This window comes from Rana temporaria, chromosome 5 (assembly GCF_905171775.1).
Source record: "Rana temporaria chromosome 5, aRanTem1.1, whole genome shotgun sequence".
Taxonomy (NCBI): Eukaryota; Metazoa; Chordata; class Amphibia; order Anura; family Ranidae; genus Rana; species Rana temporaria.
Window position 1 is genome coordinate 297,806,430 of NC_053493.1, and position 17,722 is coordinate 297,824,151.

Genomic DNA, 17,722 nt, shown 5'->3' on the forward strand with positions numbered 1-17,722 from the left:
ACTGAATCGGTTCTGAGATCGCGGTTTAACTAAACCTGACAACATATTATTAAAATTTGTTTGCAAATATTAAAGATTCTAACTATCAGCAAGATTACGTCATTACATTTAAAGAGCACCTGTCATTTCAGATCCACCATGGCAGCGCCTGTAAGCGGCATCCACTCACCTGCTGCCGCCACGTCCCTCACTTCGTTGTGTCACTGCCGCATTTCCAGCCGTCCCGTTAAAGTGAATGGGACTGTGGGTGAGTCAACAGCGGGTCAGAAGAGGCGCCACTGCGGGACAGTTGCTCTTTAAAAATGATTTAAATCAAATCCACCCCATTGTAATATGACGGCCACAGGAGTCCTCTGTCCCTCCGGGACTTCCCGGCATTGTAGAGAGCTTGCGTGCCCGCCTCATCACTCGGGATCCGATGCGCGTGCCTGGCCGCGATGTCCGCCGGGCACCCCGCGATTGCTCGTCACAGAGCAGGGACGTGGATCTGTGTGTGTAAACTCTCTACATTGCAGATAGAGAAAGGAGCCGTGTGTTAGTGGGCGTCCTGACTCTCCTGCAGTCCAAGGGAGGGGGCGAGCACGACACTCCACACCAGGGAGAAAGCCTCGCATTACTGTGTGGAGTTACAGACAGAAGAACAGGAAGTGAGGATTTCTCAGAAGAAATAAGGACATTTAAAAGCAAAATCGAAGGATGAGGTAAGTGAAGGAGGACTGGACTAAGGTAAAGGAAGCTATTTAGGAAAAAAAAAAAATTGTACCTTTAAAACCCCTTTAAGAACAAGCCTACAGTCCCTATCTTGTTTCTAACCCGGGGACCGCTAGTATGCAGCTTAGCAGGCCAGGAAGGGCAATTGGAGCAATTTGAAACATGCATGGGCATAATGTTTAACTTCAATACAGGGCATTTTCACCCCCTTCATGCCCAGACCAATTTTTAGTTTTCAGCGCTGTCGCATTTTGAATGACAACTGCGTGGTCATGCAACCTGGCTCCCAAACAAAATTTACATCCTTATTTCCCCACAAATAGAGCTTTTGTTTGGTGGTATTTGATCACCTCTGCGGTTTTTATTTTTTGCGCTATAAACAAAAATAGAGCGACAATTTTGAAAAAAAATGCAATATTTTTTACTTTTTGCTATAATAAATATCCCCCAAAAACATATATAAAAACATTTTTTTTTCCTCAGTTTAGGCCGATACGTATTCTTCTACCTATTTTTGGTAAAAAAATAAAAAAAAATCGCAATAAGTGTTTATCGATTGGTTTGCGCAAAATTTATAGCGTTTACAAAATAGGGGATAGTTTTTTTTGCATTTTTATAAAAAAATAATTTTTTACTACTATTGGCCGCGATCAGCGATTTTTTCGTGACTGCGACATTATGGCGGACACTTCGGACAATTTTGACACCTTTTTGGGACCATTGTCATTTTCACAGCAAAAAATGCATTTAAATTGCATTGTTTATTGTGAAAATGACAGTTGCAGTTTGGGAGTTAACCACAGGGGGCGCTGTAGGAGTTAGGGTTCACCTAGTGTGTGTTTACAACTGTAGGGGGGTGTGGCTGTAGGACTGATGTCATCGATAGAGTCTCCCTATAAAAAGGATCACTCGATCGATACGCCGCCACAGTGAAGCACGGGGAAGCCGTGTTTACATATGGCTCTCCCCGTTCTTCAGCTCCGGGGAGCGATCGCGACGGAGTGGCTATAAACGAATAGCCGCGCCGTCGTCCCGGATGGCTCCCCGCGGGAATCCGCCCGCCGCATGCAGCGGGGGGGGGTCCCGATCGGAGCCCCCACCCGCTAGAAGGCCTGTCCGTGCCATTTTGCGGAGGTAAATAGTCGTGCGGCGGGCGTTAAGGGGTTAAATACATTTTTGACAGTCAAAAGAATATTTCTAAAATTCTCTGAAGAACCCAATCCTTAAAGTGGAAGTAAACCCTTCAATTTCATAGTTACAAAAACAGTTAACATTCCCGGCATGCCGGAAATGCTAGCTGTCACATTTGTTTGTGCTCTCAACCAAACTGCCAAACCATCCAATGGCTGGTTTCATAACAGGTCACATGTACAGCATCATGGCAGTTGCAGATTAAACAGAGGTCAAGATGGCCGCTTCCTTGGCTGAAAACGATAGGAGGGTTTACTTCCACTTTAAGACTACAAGGCCCCAGGCTTTAATGTTGACACTATTTTATGTCTGGCTTCAATATACCACTTATCAAACTATAAACATATACAAACAAATTTGCTTTAACAGACTGATTTTAGAAAACAGGAGACAAACAGAAAGAAGTTAGAGCCGGTTCACACTAGGGCGACGCGACTTCCAGCACGACTTTCAGAGGCGACTCCGACACGACTTGAACATGAACCACAGGGCGATCTGGGGCGATTTACAACACGACTTGAAGTCGTCTCCAGGACAGGAGACTTTCCAGTGGCCAATAAAACAACAATCAGCTCTGGGAGAGGGAGGGGGAGGGAGGGGGGCAGGAGAGATTTGCCTGAGAAATGTATGTTATCTTCCTGGAAAGTAGCTTCAGATAAGACAGTGATCCGACTTCTGAGGCGACTTCCATTGAAATCAATGGGTACAAATCGCCTACAAGTCGGATTGAAGTAGTACAGGAACCTTTTCTGAAGTCGGATCGCCTTGAGTCGTGTGTATTAACACAGCTCCCATTCACTTCCATTGTTTTTCTCTACAGCGCGACTTGGGACGACTTGAGGCGACATGAAGTCGGATCGCAAATCGCCCCAGTGTGAACCGGCTCTTAAGAATCGATAAGCACAAAAATAAACCTGGAACGTTGTCAGTGTGTATGTGTATAGTGCTCAGTAGAGCTGCACGAATGATCGTTAAGAATCCAGATCACCATTTTTCCCCCCTCACGATCTTAACAAAGCATTTTCACAATTCTATGCAGTTTCCTGCTCAAGCCGACGGATGTCAACAAACAAAAAACCCAGGCAGTCTGACAAGTTTCACAATATACCTCAGCCAAACATTGTAACTTCGGTCTGTAAATGAGGTCAGTTTAACCACTTAAACCTTTTTCTTACACTTGTTAGTTTCAAGTTTGCTGCCGTGTCCGTCCATGAACGGAAGAGAAAAGTATTTTTCCTAACAAATTTATTCAAGACCATGTTGCAAAAATGAATACACCTCAATGAAAGTCTTAGTAGCAAAGCTAAACTTTAGACAACAAAATCCTTATTCACAAGAATTGAACTACAGGCGAGTCCAATTATTCATTAAAAAGTTGTCCAGCAGACAGCGATTATAAAAGGGTGTTACCACGGTGGTGGTTTGGAGACAGGTCTCGAGGCTTCTGGTCGAGCCCGGATCTTTCTCCCCCCACGTCCCTCTGTGGGGCAACCCATCCTTGTCCCATCTGAGGACTGTGCCGGATCCGCAGCTGTGGGCGCGATATAACATTAAGACCCTGAGAGACGTCATGCCGGAGGGTCGTTTTCTCTCTTTTGGCGTGTTAAAAACTAAGTTTGGACTTCCCCCCTGGATGTTCTTCAGATTTCTTCAGCTTCGGCATGCGATCCGAGCGCAGTTTCCAGACCCTGTCAAGGTGGAGCCCCACTCGGTGGAGAGGCTCCTTACTTCACGTATAGTGGACAGGGTACTTTCTTCTATTTACCTTGGGTTGACCTGTGCTGGGGGGGCCGGGGCCTCACTAGGGTTGCCACCTCGTCCCTTTAAAACAGAACACATATGAATTACACAGGTTCTGAGGCCAATTTAATTTAGATAAGGCTCCACTTGAGTTCAATTACCACCTTAATCAGCCACAGAACCTGTGTAATTCATATGTGTTCTGTTTTAAAGGGTTGAGGTGGCAACCCTAGGCCTTGCGGGCCTTTTCGGCCTGGCAGCGGGACTTGCCGCCCCTCACATCGGAAGACTGGTTGGAGGGATTGCAACAGTACATTCCCCTCATGATATTGGCGAAGGAGCGTTTCATTCAGTTGAAATGTATTCATAGGGTCTACTATACGCCTCAGAGGCTGGCGGTTATTTACCACACCTCTGAGGATAAATGTCCTAGATGCAACCAGGACGTGGGGAATTTTATCCACATGGTCTGGCTCTGCCCGAAGGTCCAGGAGTTTTGGCGGCTGAGATTGAGTCGGTTGGTGGCGTGGCTGTTGGGCTGAACCCCCATAATCCTATTGCTGGGCATTACTGATAACCTCCCTACCTCCACACACAGGAAGCTTTTTATCTTCTATACAGCTTTTTACGCTCGTAAAGCGATCCTACTCCAATGGAAGGCGGCTGACCCGCCTGGCGGAAACTGGTGAATGACACCTTCCCCATGTATAAGCTAACGTACTTGGGGCGTAACTGCCCCAAGAAGTTTGACAAGGTCTGGGGGGCTTGGGTGGCGGCCAGGAAACTGACAGTGTAATGTGCTTGGGTCCCCTTTTTCCTCCGGGGTGGTCCCGGGGTTTCCCCTACCCCTCCTGGGTTCATGATTTGGGTTAGCGGGGCCCTCACACTTAGGTTTTTTGGTAATAATGCCATGTTTGGGAGACACCGTGGATGCACGTTGTGTTATGTGGTGTGGTCACTCCATTTGGCTCGCTGGATGGGATGTGGCTCCCCCCCTCTCCTCCCTCCCTACCTCTCCCCTTTTTGCTCTCCTTTCCTATCTGGATAAGCTATCATGTTTTCTAATGCAATTGGTTTTCCTTGCACTGTCTGTAACCAATGTTGGGGCCTTGTGGCCCTCTCTGTATTATTCGATTATTATGAGCATGTAACCATCTGATTTTCTTGAATAAATATTCCTTCTGTTAAAAAATAAAATAAAAAGGGTGTTACCTCAAGTGGTTGTATACCGCTGGACTTTTTTTTTTTTTCTTCCTGCAAGGTAAAGTGATAATGTGCTAGTATGCATCACATATGCCAGTGGTAATCAACCCTGTCCTCAGGGCCCACTAACAAGCCAGGTTTGGAAGTTAACTGAAATACATCACAGGTGATATAATTTCCTGCTCAGTGATTGCAGTATTCAAGTCTGCATCCCCCAAGGTAATACATAAAATCAGGCATGTTAGTGGGCCCTGAGGACAGGGTTGATGACCACTGACATGTGCAGCCACTTCCATTTTCATCCATCTTGCTTCTGGGTTCACTGGCTCTAGCTTCGTGACTGGCCGAAGCCGCAAAGTCCTTCCCGCACATGTGTTTGGTAGCCACGGTTCACGGCACAGGGCTTTCCTTCAGAGCGCATGTGCCAGTGATGTCACTGGCAGCATGTAATGTAAATATCTCCTAAACAGTACATGTTTAAGAGATATTTACACTACCTATAGGTACGCGTGATTATAGCCTTACCTATAGGTAAATGTCATCAAAGAAGTTTCACTTCCTCTTTAAAGGGGTTGTTAAGACAGTGCACACAACCACTACCAGGCCCTCTGCTAGGATTACATGTAGTATATATTGTATGCCGTTTTGTAAAATACCTTTTTTCTTCTCGCCGATCAGCATTCATGTGACCGCACATCTCTCTCTTCCTCCGATGTATGTACTTCATAGGAGAGGGCTAAGATCTCTGACATTTGCCAGGAGGTCATGCGATCTCCCTATGTAGTACATACATCAGAGGAAGAGAGCGTCAGCCAGTCACGTGACCGCTGATCGGTGAGAAGGAAAAGGGTATTTAGAAGAAGAATTTTTTAAAACGGCATATACTATATACTAAACGTAATCCTAGCAGAGGGCCTGGCAGTGGTTGTGTGCAGTAATTTGTATACTGCTCGGAACGGTGTTAGAAGGGGAGGGCACAGAGCTGTCAGACAGACAGGGGAAGGGGGAGAACACAGAAGGGCAGAAAGGAGAGACAGCGGATGACAGAGGCAAGTAAACGGACCACAGTGTGAGGGTTCAGCAGCCATGATAAACCGTGGTCGGTTTACACAGGGGAGAGCATAGCCAGGCAGGATCAGCCAGGTGATACGGGGCGCCAGATTACACAGCACAAGCACTGTGCTTTTATTCATTCTTTAAAAGGAACAGGATCTTTTTTTTCCTTTTTTTTGGGGTAACAAACACTTTAACAAAGAAAACTCCTTCCCATTTCATGCTGTCAGCAATGACACAATATGGAAGAGAAAATTTCTTTACACAAGAAAGGTGAATGCTACAAGAAGATCAACAAAGATTTACTTATCAGTCAGAATACTGTAGCAAAAGTGGTACACACATTTAACAAAGATGGAACTGCAACCATCTCACAGAGACGTCAAGGCCATCCACCGAAGTTAACACCATCACAGGAGTGTATTCTCATGCCATGCAAGTTCACTGCAATTAGCTAAATAGGTAGAAAACCAAACTGGGGTGATTGTTTCCATTACACATTACGGCGTACACTCCAGAGGAATGGCACGCATGGGTGTCATCCACGAAAGAAGCCTCTCCTAAAGCCCATGCACAAAAAAGCCTGCCTAGAATTAGCCAGGGCCAATGCTAAAAAGAATACGGCTACTGGGACTCTGTATTCTGGAGTAAAGAGACCAAGATAAATGTTTTGGCAACAAAACTATTTGACATCCCAAAGGTCAGGAGTACAAAGACAAATGCATGGTGCCTACAGTGAAACATGGTGGTGGCAGTGTTCTTCTGGGGGGCTGAATGAGCGCTGCTGGTGTCAGGGAGCTGCATTTCATTGATGGTATCATGAATTCACAGATGTATTGCTCTATAATGAAAGAGAAGATGCTATCACCAGTTCCTGCCCTTGGTCGTCATGCACTTTTTTAACATAACAATGATCCAAAACACATCTAAAGCCACTGTTGCATTTCTGAAGAAGAACAGGGTGAAAGTCATTCAGTGGCCAAGTATGTCTCCTGATCTGAACCCAAAAGAATACCTACCGAAAATTCTGAGAGACAAGATGAGCATCACTCTCCATCCAGCATCCAGGCTCTAAAAGAAGTTGTTCTTGAAGAATGGAAAAATATAGATGTTGCAATATGTTGCCAACTTGTTCATTCCATACCTAAAAGAATTGGTGTTGTCCTTCCAAATCATAGAGGCCATACAAAATACTTTTTTCTGTGGGGTGTATTCATTTTTTGCATCAAGTAAAACTGAAGATTTTGTAATCCAGGTTATATTAATAACCATACTTTCATGTAATGAGCTAAACAAATGTTCTATAGAACTCAGTTTTGTAAACATTTTGGAAATTGTTCATTGAGATGTTGATTAAAATATTACTTTTCAAAAGGGGTGTACTCATTCATTCTACTGTATATATAAGTGTTTATAGGAGGAAAAAAAACTTACGCAATGGGTTTTGTCCTTCACTAGCATAGTATTCATACATTCCACTTTTGACCAGGGTATCATAATGAGGTAAGAAATCAATTCTCTCTTGAGTTGATGAAGGAAGCAGTTGGTCAATTGCATTGAGAAGATAAAGCGTGATGCCATCTTTTATAATCAGATCTAGAAAATATATAAAAAAATAAAGAATTGCTTCAAAAACAAGGCTGGACGGTTCTAAAACTACTTTTACAAAGAAAACAAGAAAAAGTAGAAACATAAAAAATCAGTATGAAGCACATTGCGATTCTGTATGCATGCAATTTAGATATTTGTCTATAAATTTACTTTAACCACTTCGGCATCAACATGTTTCATTATCACACCATCACTCAGCGTGGTGATACTTTGACAGTTACTGTTATGCAAAACAGTCTTTCTATTTATGGGTTTTTAATTTACAAGTCACATGATATGACGATAAGCGTTGGAATTGGAGCAATAGGCAAAACCAGCGAAGTGACAAAAACATATGAGCCTGGCGCTCGTGGAGCCCTATCTGTATTTTTTAACGAAAAGTGAGTTAATCTACGTTATTATTCTAATAAATTGGCTTGTTTTAAACTGGATTACGCTATTGGGATTTCTCTTCCATCTTACATTCCCCCCATACTGAGCCTGTTAGCGATGAAGGACATACTACAATCCATCTCTGGAACCATCAAGGAGGGACCCTCTGCGGATTGCTGCATTTGATTTATTCATGCTGTAACCTTACAGCAGTAAGGTGAGGGGCTGGTACACATTTAGGTGTCACTACGGTGGATTGGCCTGGCATCGGCCATTGCTTTTACGGTGGAGGAATTTACCACTCATCTTAACTGCATTTAATTGACACAGTATTATCTGGGATTGGCTAACATGCCATAGATCAGACTCTCTTAACCAGTGTGCTGTCAGATGTTCTGCATGTGCCGCGGGATCAGGGGAAGAGAAGGGCTGTCAGATGAGCCCGATCCCCTGCCAAACTATACATCGGCACTGTGAGAAGCTCAGTCAGCCTCAAAAGTAAAAGTGCAGGGGAGTGTGCTGTGCTCTCTGCTTCCCCCTACAGTGCAGTACCCGGCTGAATGAGGAAACTGGAAAGATACTGTGCTAGAAGCTAGATTTGTTTTTAAAAGGGCTTTATACATGTGTGTGCATGTGTCTGTATGCGTGTGTGCAAGTGTCTGTATGTGTATGTGTGCGCATGTGTGTGCGCATGTGTGCAAGTGTCTGTATGTGCATGCGTCTCTGTACGTGTGTGTATGCACGTGTCTGTATGTGCGCACATCTGTGTGTGTTTATGCATGTGTCTGTATGTGTGTGTGTGCGCATATGTCACTTTTAATCCTGCCCCCCCCCCCCATTCCTGTACCATTAGAACTGCTTTTGTAGGGCTTATTTGTTATAGCAGCAAGGACTGCTGCTCCGCTGAAAAGCAATACATGCACAGATCGCTTTTCAAAGGCATTTGACAGGCGGAAAAGAGGCATTATGTTGCCTTATCACCACCTTTTTTAAGCCCATAAATGCAGCATCACTACACCACAACCGTGCAATGCAACCCCATTCATCCTGGTTATACCTCCAGCTGCAGCCACAGCATGTGTACACCCCCAGCTGATGCCTCTGCATGGAAAAGGGGAAGAAGTTGGGGGTGGTAAAAACTGCATAACCATGTGGTTGTGTCGCCCCTCAAACCTGGCAAGCCCTTGGTTCACATATGTGTGGCTGCTTGATGCATGAAGGGCAGCCCATTCTTTTTAATGGGCTTCCATACCCACAAAAATGCAGAGAAAGAAGCACCCGACCTTTTTTTTTTATTTTTTATTGCACTGCACCTAAAGCGCCCCACTTTTTCCAACGTGTGGGGTACCATTAAGAATTAATGGCACCCCTAAAGAGCAGAGCATTTGTCTGTGTGTCAGTAAAGAGCGCAATTTTGTGTGTGTTGTGTTCCGCGACATACAGTAACGTGAACCAAGTTATGGACTGGGGTGCCTCAAGACTGAAAAATAGGATTTTTTTGTACTCACCGTAAAAATCCTTTTCTCTGACGTCCATGGACGGACACAGCTCCTTAAATCTTGACAAGTGGGTTATGTTCCCTGTTTACAGGAGAGGACTAGGCAGAAACATGTTAGATAATTAAATACATGTTACATTAACAGAGTTGAACAGCCCCGCCCGCTCAGTTCGTAACAAGCAGTACAAACCTAAAAAAGGAGGGGTGGGTGCTGTGTCTGTTCATGGACTCAGAGAAAAGGATTTTACGGTGAGTACAAAAAATCCTATTTTCTCTTATCGTCCATGGACGGACACGGCTCCTTAAATCTTGACAAGTGGGACGTCCCCAAGCAGTGTCAAAACGAGGGGGTGGGAATTGTATCAGTAAAACCAATTTTAACTTCACCACAAAACAAGCAGAGCTCCTCAACAGAGAAGGTGCAACTTTAAACAACTGTCGGCAAAAACTAGCGGCCGAAAAAGCATCATAAGATGCACTCACAGCAACCATGTAAATTCTGGAAAAAGCGTGAACGGACGAGCAAGTCGCCGCCTTGCACACCTGTGAGACCGATGCATGATGTCGGAAAAAAAAACCAGGAAGCACCAATTGCCCTGGTCGAAAGTGCCGTGACCGGAATGGGGGGCCCACCCCTAAGGAGTCTAGGCCTGTATGATGGCCTGCCTGAAATGGTGGTCGACGAGACCGCTAGGCCCTTTTGTGGACCAGACACAGACACAAAAGAGAGTCAGAACTCTGAAACGGAGCCGTAGTAGGCTGGTACACCCGAAAAATAGGATTTTTATAACAGCTTACCTGTAAAATCCTTTTCTTGGAGTACATCACGGGACACAGAGCCGCATAGCCATTACATGTGGGTTATAGAGTCTACCTTCAGGTGATGGACACTGGTGTAATCAATTAAACAGAAGTTCCCTCCCTATATAACCCCTCCCCTACTGGGAGTTCCTCAGTTTTTGTAGCAAAGCAATAAGTGTCCCAATATCCCCAAACAAGAGGGGTGGGAGCTCTGTGTCCCGTGATGTACTCCAAGAAAAGGATTTTACAGGTAAGCTGTTATAAAAATCCTATTTTCTTTATCGTACATCACGGGACACAGAGCTGCATAGCCATTACATGTGGGATGTCCGAAAGCAATGCTTACTGAGGGGAGGGAGACACCAACAACGCAGACCGCCATCAGACGTGAGGACCTATAATGCTGCCTGCAGCATACTGCGCCAAAAAGCTGCATCCTCTAGCCGTCTTATGTTCACCTGATAGGAATTAGTGAACGTAAGCACAGATGACCAAGTTGTGGCCTTGAAAATCTGCGTCATAAAGGCTTGGAAATGCATTGCGCATAAAGCGCTTACCATCCCGGTAGGGAGCACCCCCACAAAAAAACAGGGGGAATCCTACTCTAAACCACAAGCCTGAATAATAACCTGATGAATCAACCTTAAAAACAGTTGATTTTAGACGCTGCCTGCCCTTTCCTGGGGCCTCCTGGTAGCGCCACAACATCAGTTTTCCGTATCCGAGTAGCCGCTTCAGATAGGCCTAGACCCTTCTTACTCCAACGAGAGAGAGAGAGTGTAACCATTTTAATAGCTGACCTGAACACTGCCTGCCCATCTAGGGTCTTCTGGCAGCCCAATAAAAACGTCAGCTTTCTATATCTGAAACCTTCAGATAGGTATTTAACTGCTCTCATCTCAAATGAGAGAAAAGCAATAACTTTTCCTTCCGTGAAACAAGGTTTTGAAAAAAGGGAAGGTAAGAATATCTAGATTCAAATGAATACTAGATCCTTCTAGTAAATAAGGTTGGGTGAGGATGAACATCACTCTACTTGTAAGAATAATTGAGTATGGCTCTAGTCTATACCAAGAAAGTTGCCAATACTGAAACTCTCTTGGAGGCTACCACAACCAAGAACACCAATTCCCTTGTTAAAGGATGAAGGGAAATATGGTGCATCGGCCCAAGGAGCTGACCCTGTAAGCCGACAAAACTAGAGCCAACCCTCCGAGCACAAGGGCGACCCAACTGGTGGACTTATGCACGTCACCCCTTGTATAACAGCCCGGACCAAAGAGTGTGAAGTAAGCGACCCTTGGAAGCAAGGCCGAGATCGGATCCTTGATATAACTTAAGGCTAGCTCCGTCTCCTTCCCAAATGTAGGAAGGCAGGAATGACAAACTTCCACGGATGCCACCATCTGGTTTCACACCAGGAACATGGGCCTTCCAGACCGTACGATATCTGGTCCTGGAGGCCAGCTCTCTTGTATGAAACAAGGGAATTGCCGCTAATTTTGAAAGCCCCGATCCTCGAGAATGTGGGCTATAATAGCCAGACCATTAATTCACCTGTTGCAAGGCAGGATGTAATACCCCCTGCAAAGTAGGCCTGGACAAGATGTAAGGGACCGTGGGTCCTCTACTACCACCCTTACTGTTCCTGCACCGAGAGGTCGTCAGGGTTATGCCGGAGTAATCAGGCCAGCTTCCGTTCTCCTCTAATGTAGCATAGAAGCCACAAAAGTCGCGGCACTGGGGGGAGACACACAACCAGTGACAACTGGTCCCCCCGGATTACAAACACATCTGCCCCGCATGCGGGTGGATCCTTTATCCTTGACCCCAAGCTGTTCAATTCCTTGATGACCCTGGACGCCAATACATCTTATGTACAGGGTACTATTTCTGTGACATTTGGTCAGGAAAACAGTTAGGGTGTAGAGGTCATTCTCCCGGAGACACTTGTTGACGGCTCCAGCGAATCGCCTGCCAACTCTGCATTTCATGAAATGACGAATGTCAATAGGCAAGGCACAAGCTCCTCCTTGGTAAATTAAGTAAATCACTAGTATGGCATAGTCTGATTGTACTCTGACAGAACCAACCTGCCACCTGAACGTTCAGGCCCCTAAGCCAGATGCTCCATCGGTAGCTCTAGCTGACAGATAAGGCTCCCTTGGAGCTTGACTACTTCCCCTGGGCCATGGTCTCTTCCTGACCTGGCAAACCCTTTTAGTTAAGAATCACCAAGAGGAATTCCAGCATATCTCTGAGACCGGGTTCTTTGGATAATGCTAGGTCAAGATCCACTCTTTCTAGGCCGACAAAATACTGTTTATAACAGCCCTGAATAAAAGTTAGTATAGGGAATTGTCTTGAATGAAGCCAGCATCTTCCCTAGTGCCTTATTCAAAAGGCCAAAAGTAAGGAACTGTTCCTTGCTGTGACCACATAGACCAGTTTTCTTATAGCGATGGTCTTGTCTGAGGCCAAAAAAACTCTCCTTTTTGGACTGTGCCAAACATACCCAGCTTCTTGTCAAATGAAAGAATGTATCTTTAGACTGGAATCCCAACCCAGGAGTTCCAGATACTTGACCATGCTGGACACCCTTAGGTCCAGCCATGCTACTGACTGACCCATCAGCAGGAGTTTGCTTCGGTATGCCATTACTGCTATACCCTGGGCCTACAGACCTGCTAGAGGCGGGGCCTTGCACCCTGACAACCCAGGCACGGAGGCTAACCCAAAAGGGCAAGACCACCAACTGGAGATAGTGCTGTTCCCCTGCGAAATGCAGACAACCTCTGCAGACCCAAGTAAATAAACACATATGCAACTGGCTCCCCATGTGTGTATGTGGCAAGTGTTAAAGCCATATGCCTCAATGGAAGTGTGTGTACATGGCAGCGTGTGTTCCTGGAAGCATGAATTCATATAAATATGTTTTAAGCAAAACATGCATATAGCATGTGTGCTCTGGAACAAGCATCTTGCAAGCAAGCATGCGCTATAAACGTGTTATGCAACAATGTGCAACATGAACCCATGCAGACACGTATTTCTATGCAAACACAAGGGATCCTGTATTGCTTAATTAGGCCGCCATGTGCAACTTTAAAGTAATCATGCATCCTTATGCGATTCAGCATCTTCCATGCGATCATCATCTTATGCATTTCAAGCACTATTGTGCGGACAAGAACCCTTGTGTGACCAAGGACTCTTGTGTGACCAAGCACCCCTGTGCGATCCAGCATCCTTATGCACTCAAGCATCTTAATGCGACTTTAGGCATTTCTGTGAAACAAGCCTCTCTATGTGATCAGGTATCCTTGGGTAATCCAGGATGCTGCTGATCCGACAACCATGTGTGATCCAGCTTATTTTTGCATTAAAGCATCTTTAAGCGATCTTTAGGCATTCTTGTAGAAACAAGCCTCTCTGTGCGACCAAAATATCCTTGAGTAATCAAGGACTTGGGTGATCGGGTAATCATGTGCGATTCAGCATTTTTATGCCTTCGAGCCTCTTTATGCGATTCTAGGCATTTCTGTGGAAACAAGCCTCTTTGTGTGACCAAATATCCTTGGGGAATCAAGGACTTGGGTGATCAGGTAATCATGTATGATTCCAGCATTTTTATGCCTTCAAGCCTCTTTATGCGATTCTAGGCATTTCTGTGGAAACAAGCCTCTTTGTGTGACCAAATATCCTTGGGTAATCCAGGACGCGGATGATCAGGTAACCATGTGTGATCCAGCATCTTTTTTGCATCCAAGCAACTTTATGCGATTTTAGGCATTTCTGTGGAAACAAGTCTCTCTGTGTGACCAAATATCTTTGGGTAATCCAGGACTTGAGTGATCAGGTAACTAGCATCTTTATGCACTCAAGCATTTCTATGCAACTCTAACAAACATGCAAGACCATACAGACAGAAACATGTATCCTTATGCGATCCACAATAAAACATGCTCTGTTACTTGTTTTTATCCCACATGCATTCCAAACTCATGTATCTTATGCAACATGCGGACTGGTAAAGAGGAAGTTATCCTCTGTAGATGTGCGTTTCCTCAATTAAGAGACGTTAGCAATGTGTACCAGCAACTGTGCATCCCTCAGATGTGCATTTGGTTAGCCTGAAGCCGACACCAGGCTGGGGACCATATGGAGGTCTTACTAGCCACCTATAGGAAAAACCTCTCTTTACACTCCAAGGAGAAGATAGAGGCTTTGGCCGAGTAGGCAGAGGGAAATTATATGCAGCATGAATCTCTCTGAAAAGACTGCAGGTGCAATCAGAACCTGTAGAGCTATTGATAGCTTCTCCTCGTTAGGCTGCAGCTCCTGTCTCCTGTCCTCTGACAGTGAACCTTCATCCCCAGCTCTTCTAATCCCTTTGTTTAAGGATTAAAGCAGGAAAAGGGACACACCCTGCTTTCTTTTTTTTTTTTTTTGCTTCTTGTGAGGATGCTGCGAACATAGCAGTTAACCTCTTGTAGAACAACAAATGTGATGCAAAAAACAAAACACATGCAGAGTGGCTGCAATGTTGGGGGAGGCTGCATTGATTGCCTGACAGGTCTGATGGCTCAATCTGTGAGCTGTTTAAGTCTCTACAGGGGAGAATAAGGGGCCACCAGGTTCAGGTGGCGATTCCTTTTTATATTCCTACCCCTGACCTTATTCAATGGGGAGACAAAAGTCCTAAGCTAAAAGCAGAGGAGCTTAACCCAGGTGCATCAACAGCTGAAGTCTGGCAGCAACAATGCCTGCTAATCTGCACAGCTAGATGCTGAGTAGGCGTCTTAGATGAATCTGTATCCAACTCACACAAGGTGCTTACATTTGTGTCCCCCTAGCTTTACAGAGCTCTGACGTCTGGGCCTTTTTGAAGAGCCCTCTCTGCGACTGCACTGAGCCGGTGAGCACGTGCGACATGGTAGAGCCTGAAGCTGAGGAAGTGGGACGCACAATAGCTAACACTTAAGCTTCCGTTTTTGGAAAGCATGGTAAGTGAAAACATCAGGCATGTCTTACTGCCCATAGTAGTGGAAAAACAGATAAGACTTGCAGCTACTCATGGAAGACAATCCTTTGCATAGGATTAAGGGGCATTTTTTTTTTTTTTTTTTTTTATGTACCAGCCCCTTCAAGGGGAGATATATGGGTACTACAGCCATCCTGTCTGAACAGACATAGTGGCCCAGGCTACATGCCGGCTAGGGGAGGTATATGGGTGCCCTGAGCCATCCCGTCTCAGAAGACATCGTGGTTTACATTGCCCATGCATAGAAACATAATATAGGCGAGACCCATAGTCCCCTACAGAAGACCTACTGTCGAACTAAGTCCCGTAGGTCCCTCTCTTACCTTTCCACGCTGCAGGGTATTGCCAAGCAAGAGGCCCAATCTTCCCCCTTCACCGTGGGTATAGTCCTAGACCTTCAGGGACCGGGATCCATAGCAGGAACACCACACCCCTGGACCTATATAGCACCCTGGCAGCAGAAAAAACATTTGGTCCTTAGAAGGCAACAAAGTTCTGGAACCCAGGATCCAGCCCTCCGCAGAGAGCATTATAGGCTAAACCTCGTTCTTCGTACCGAGGCCCGGGTACCGTCCACTTTGGCTATGAAGCACCTTGGACGGATCCGGATTTATGGAGGCTTTTTACATCCAGCATGGATCCCTCCAGTGGAGCTCCTCAGAGCACATGTTTACTCGTGACCAACACCTTAGACACTGGTGAAAAAAACTGAGGAACTCCCAGTAGGGGAGGGGTTATATAGGGAGGGAACTTCCTGTTTAATTGATTACACCAGTGTCCATCACCTGAAGGTAGACTCTATAACCCACATGTAATGGCTATGCGGCTCTGTGTCCCGTGATGTACGATAAAGAAATCGCGTACCACACCTAAAGTATGAAAGGCCGAAACCTCCTTCGGAAGAAGGGAAGGTCGCGGGCACACCATCACCTAATTCTTATGGAGGATCCAGCATGGCGGCTTGCAAGACAAGACCGCCAACTCAGAAACCCCTCTAAAAGAGCTAAAGGCCACTAAAGGGGCCACCTTCTGAGATAGTGTCAAGAGAAAATCTCTCTGATGTTTCCAAAAGGAAGGTTCCTGAAGAACCGAGAGCACCAGAGTCAAAACTCATGGGGGAAGACATGGGCCAAGAGGGGAAAGTATATGACAAACCCCCTGCACACAAAAAGGGGCCCACCAGGGAACGGGCCGCAAAAAGGCCACTGAAAGAACACAGCCAAGGCTGAAATTTGCCCACAAACTGTGCTTTAAAGCGGGAGTTCACCCGAAAAAAAAAAATTAACATTAGATTGGGCCAAATTACGGGAAGCAGAATCGGGTGTTTTGTTTAAAATCAATGCAGTACTTACCGTTTTACAGATAGATGTTCTCCGCCGCTTCCGGGTATGGTCTTCGGGACTGGGCGTTCCTATTTGATTGACAGCCTTCCGACAGTCGCATACAGTGCGCCACGAGTTGCCGAACGTCGGTGTGGCTCTATACGGCGCCTGCGCACCGACGCTACTTTCGAAAACTGGTGACGCGCTGTATGCGACGGTCGGAAGGCTGTCAATCAAATAGGAACGCCCATACCCGGAAGCGGCGGAGAACATCTATCTGTAAAACGTTAAGTACTGCATTGATTTTAAACAAAACACCTGATTCTGCTTCCCGTAATTAGGCCCAATCTAGTGTTAAAAATTGTTTTTTGGGTGAACCTCCACTTTAAGCAATTTTTAGATCCACTCCAAGCTTTAAAAACAGCAGGACCCTGGACACCGAGTACGTCCGTGACATCACTCCATCCCTTCGCACCAAGAGATGAAGGCCTGCCAGGTGCGACGGTAGATCCTCCGGAAGACGACTACGGTGCCCTCAGCATTGTTGAGATGACCGAGTCAGACAGACCCCGGTCACCTAAAGTCTGGCTTCCAATAACCATGTTGAGCAAGTCAGTGACTGTACAAATTAAAAAATTGGTGTAAACTGCGCTAATGTAACAAGACCGTAAAAACGGATAAGTGAACGTTTGCTGTGATACAAAAAATGTTAAGCTGCGATTCGCTGCGCAATACAAACAGTGAACAAAATGGAAAAAAGAAAGAATCACGCTAAACCTCATAAACACTGTGCATAAATAATATAACACTTTTAACAAATAAACATTCACATATGTAAATAAGGAATATACAGTGATTGTTTCCAAAAACATATAGAAGTTCTTGTGTCACGTGGTATAATATTAATGAGTCCTCATAAATTGGAAGCCAAATACTTACCAAAAGAGAGGGACCATAAATCAAACAAACAATCAAGAAAAAACAAAAGATTGGATGAAACAAAATTATCTATAAAGAAGGGAAGAAAAACAAATCCTCCTCCACCCATGTGAAAAAATCCTAAGTGGTGTAGTCTTGAGTGATGTACATATATGGTATTGATATTTGGTGACAATCCAACAGAAAGAGACCTCCACCGAAAGGGACGGATTAGTCCCCCAGCTGGGCCTTTGACGG

General features: G+C 45.3%; 1 protein-coding gene across 1 annotated transcript in view; it reads right to left on the reverse strand.

Moving 5' to 3' along the window:
• Positions 1–17,722, reverse strand: part of SMCHD1 (structural maintenance of chromosomes flexible hinge domain containing 1) — a 504,574-nt gene that overhangs the window by 448,103 nt on the left and 38,749 nt on the right. Inside the window, exon 3 of the mRNA XM_040354031.1 lies at positions 7,333–7,494. Coding sequence (XP_040209965.1) covers positions 7,333–7,494 — 162 coding nt within the window. The remainder of the gene's footprint in view (positions 1–7,332; positions 7,495–17,722) is intronic.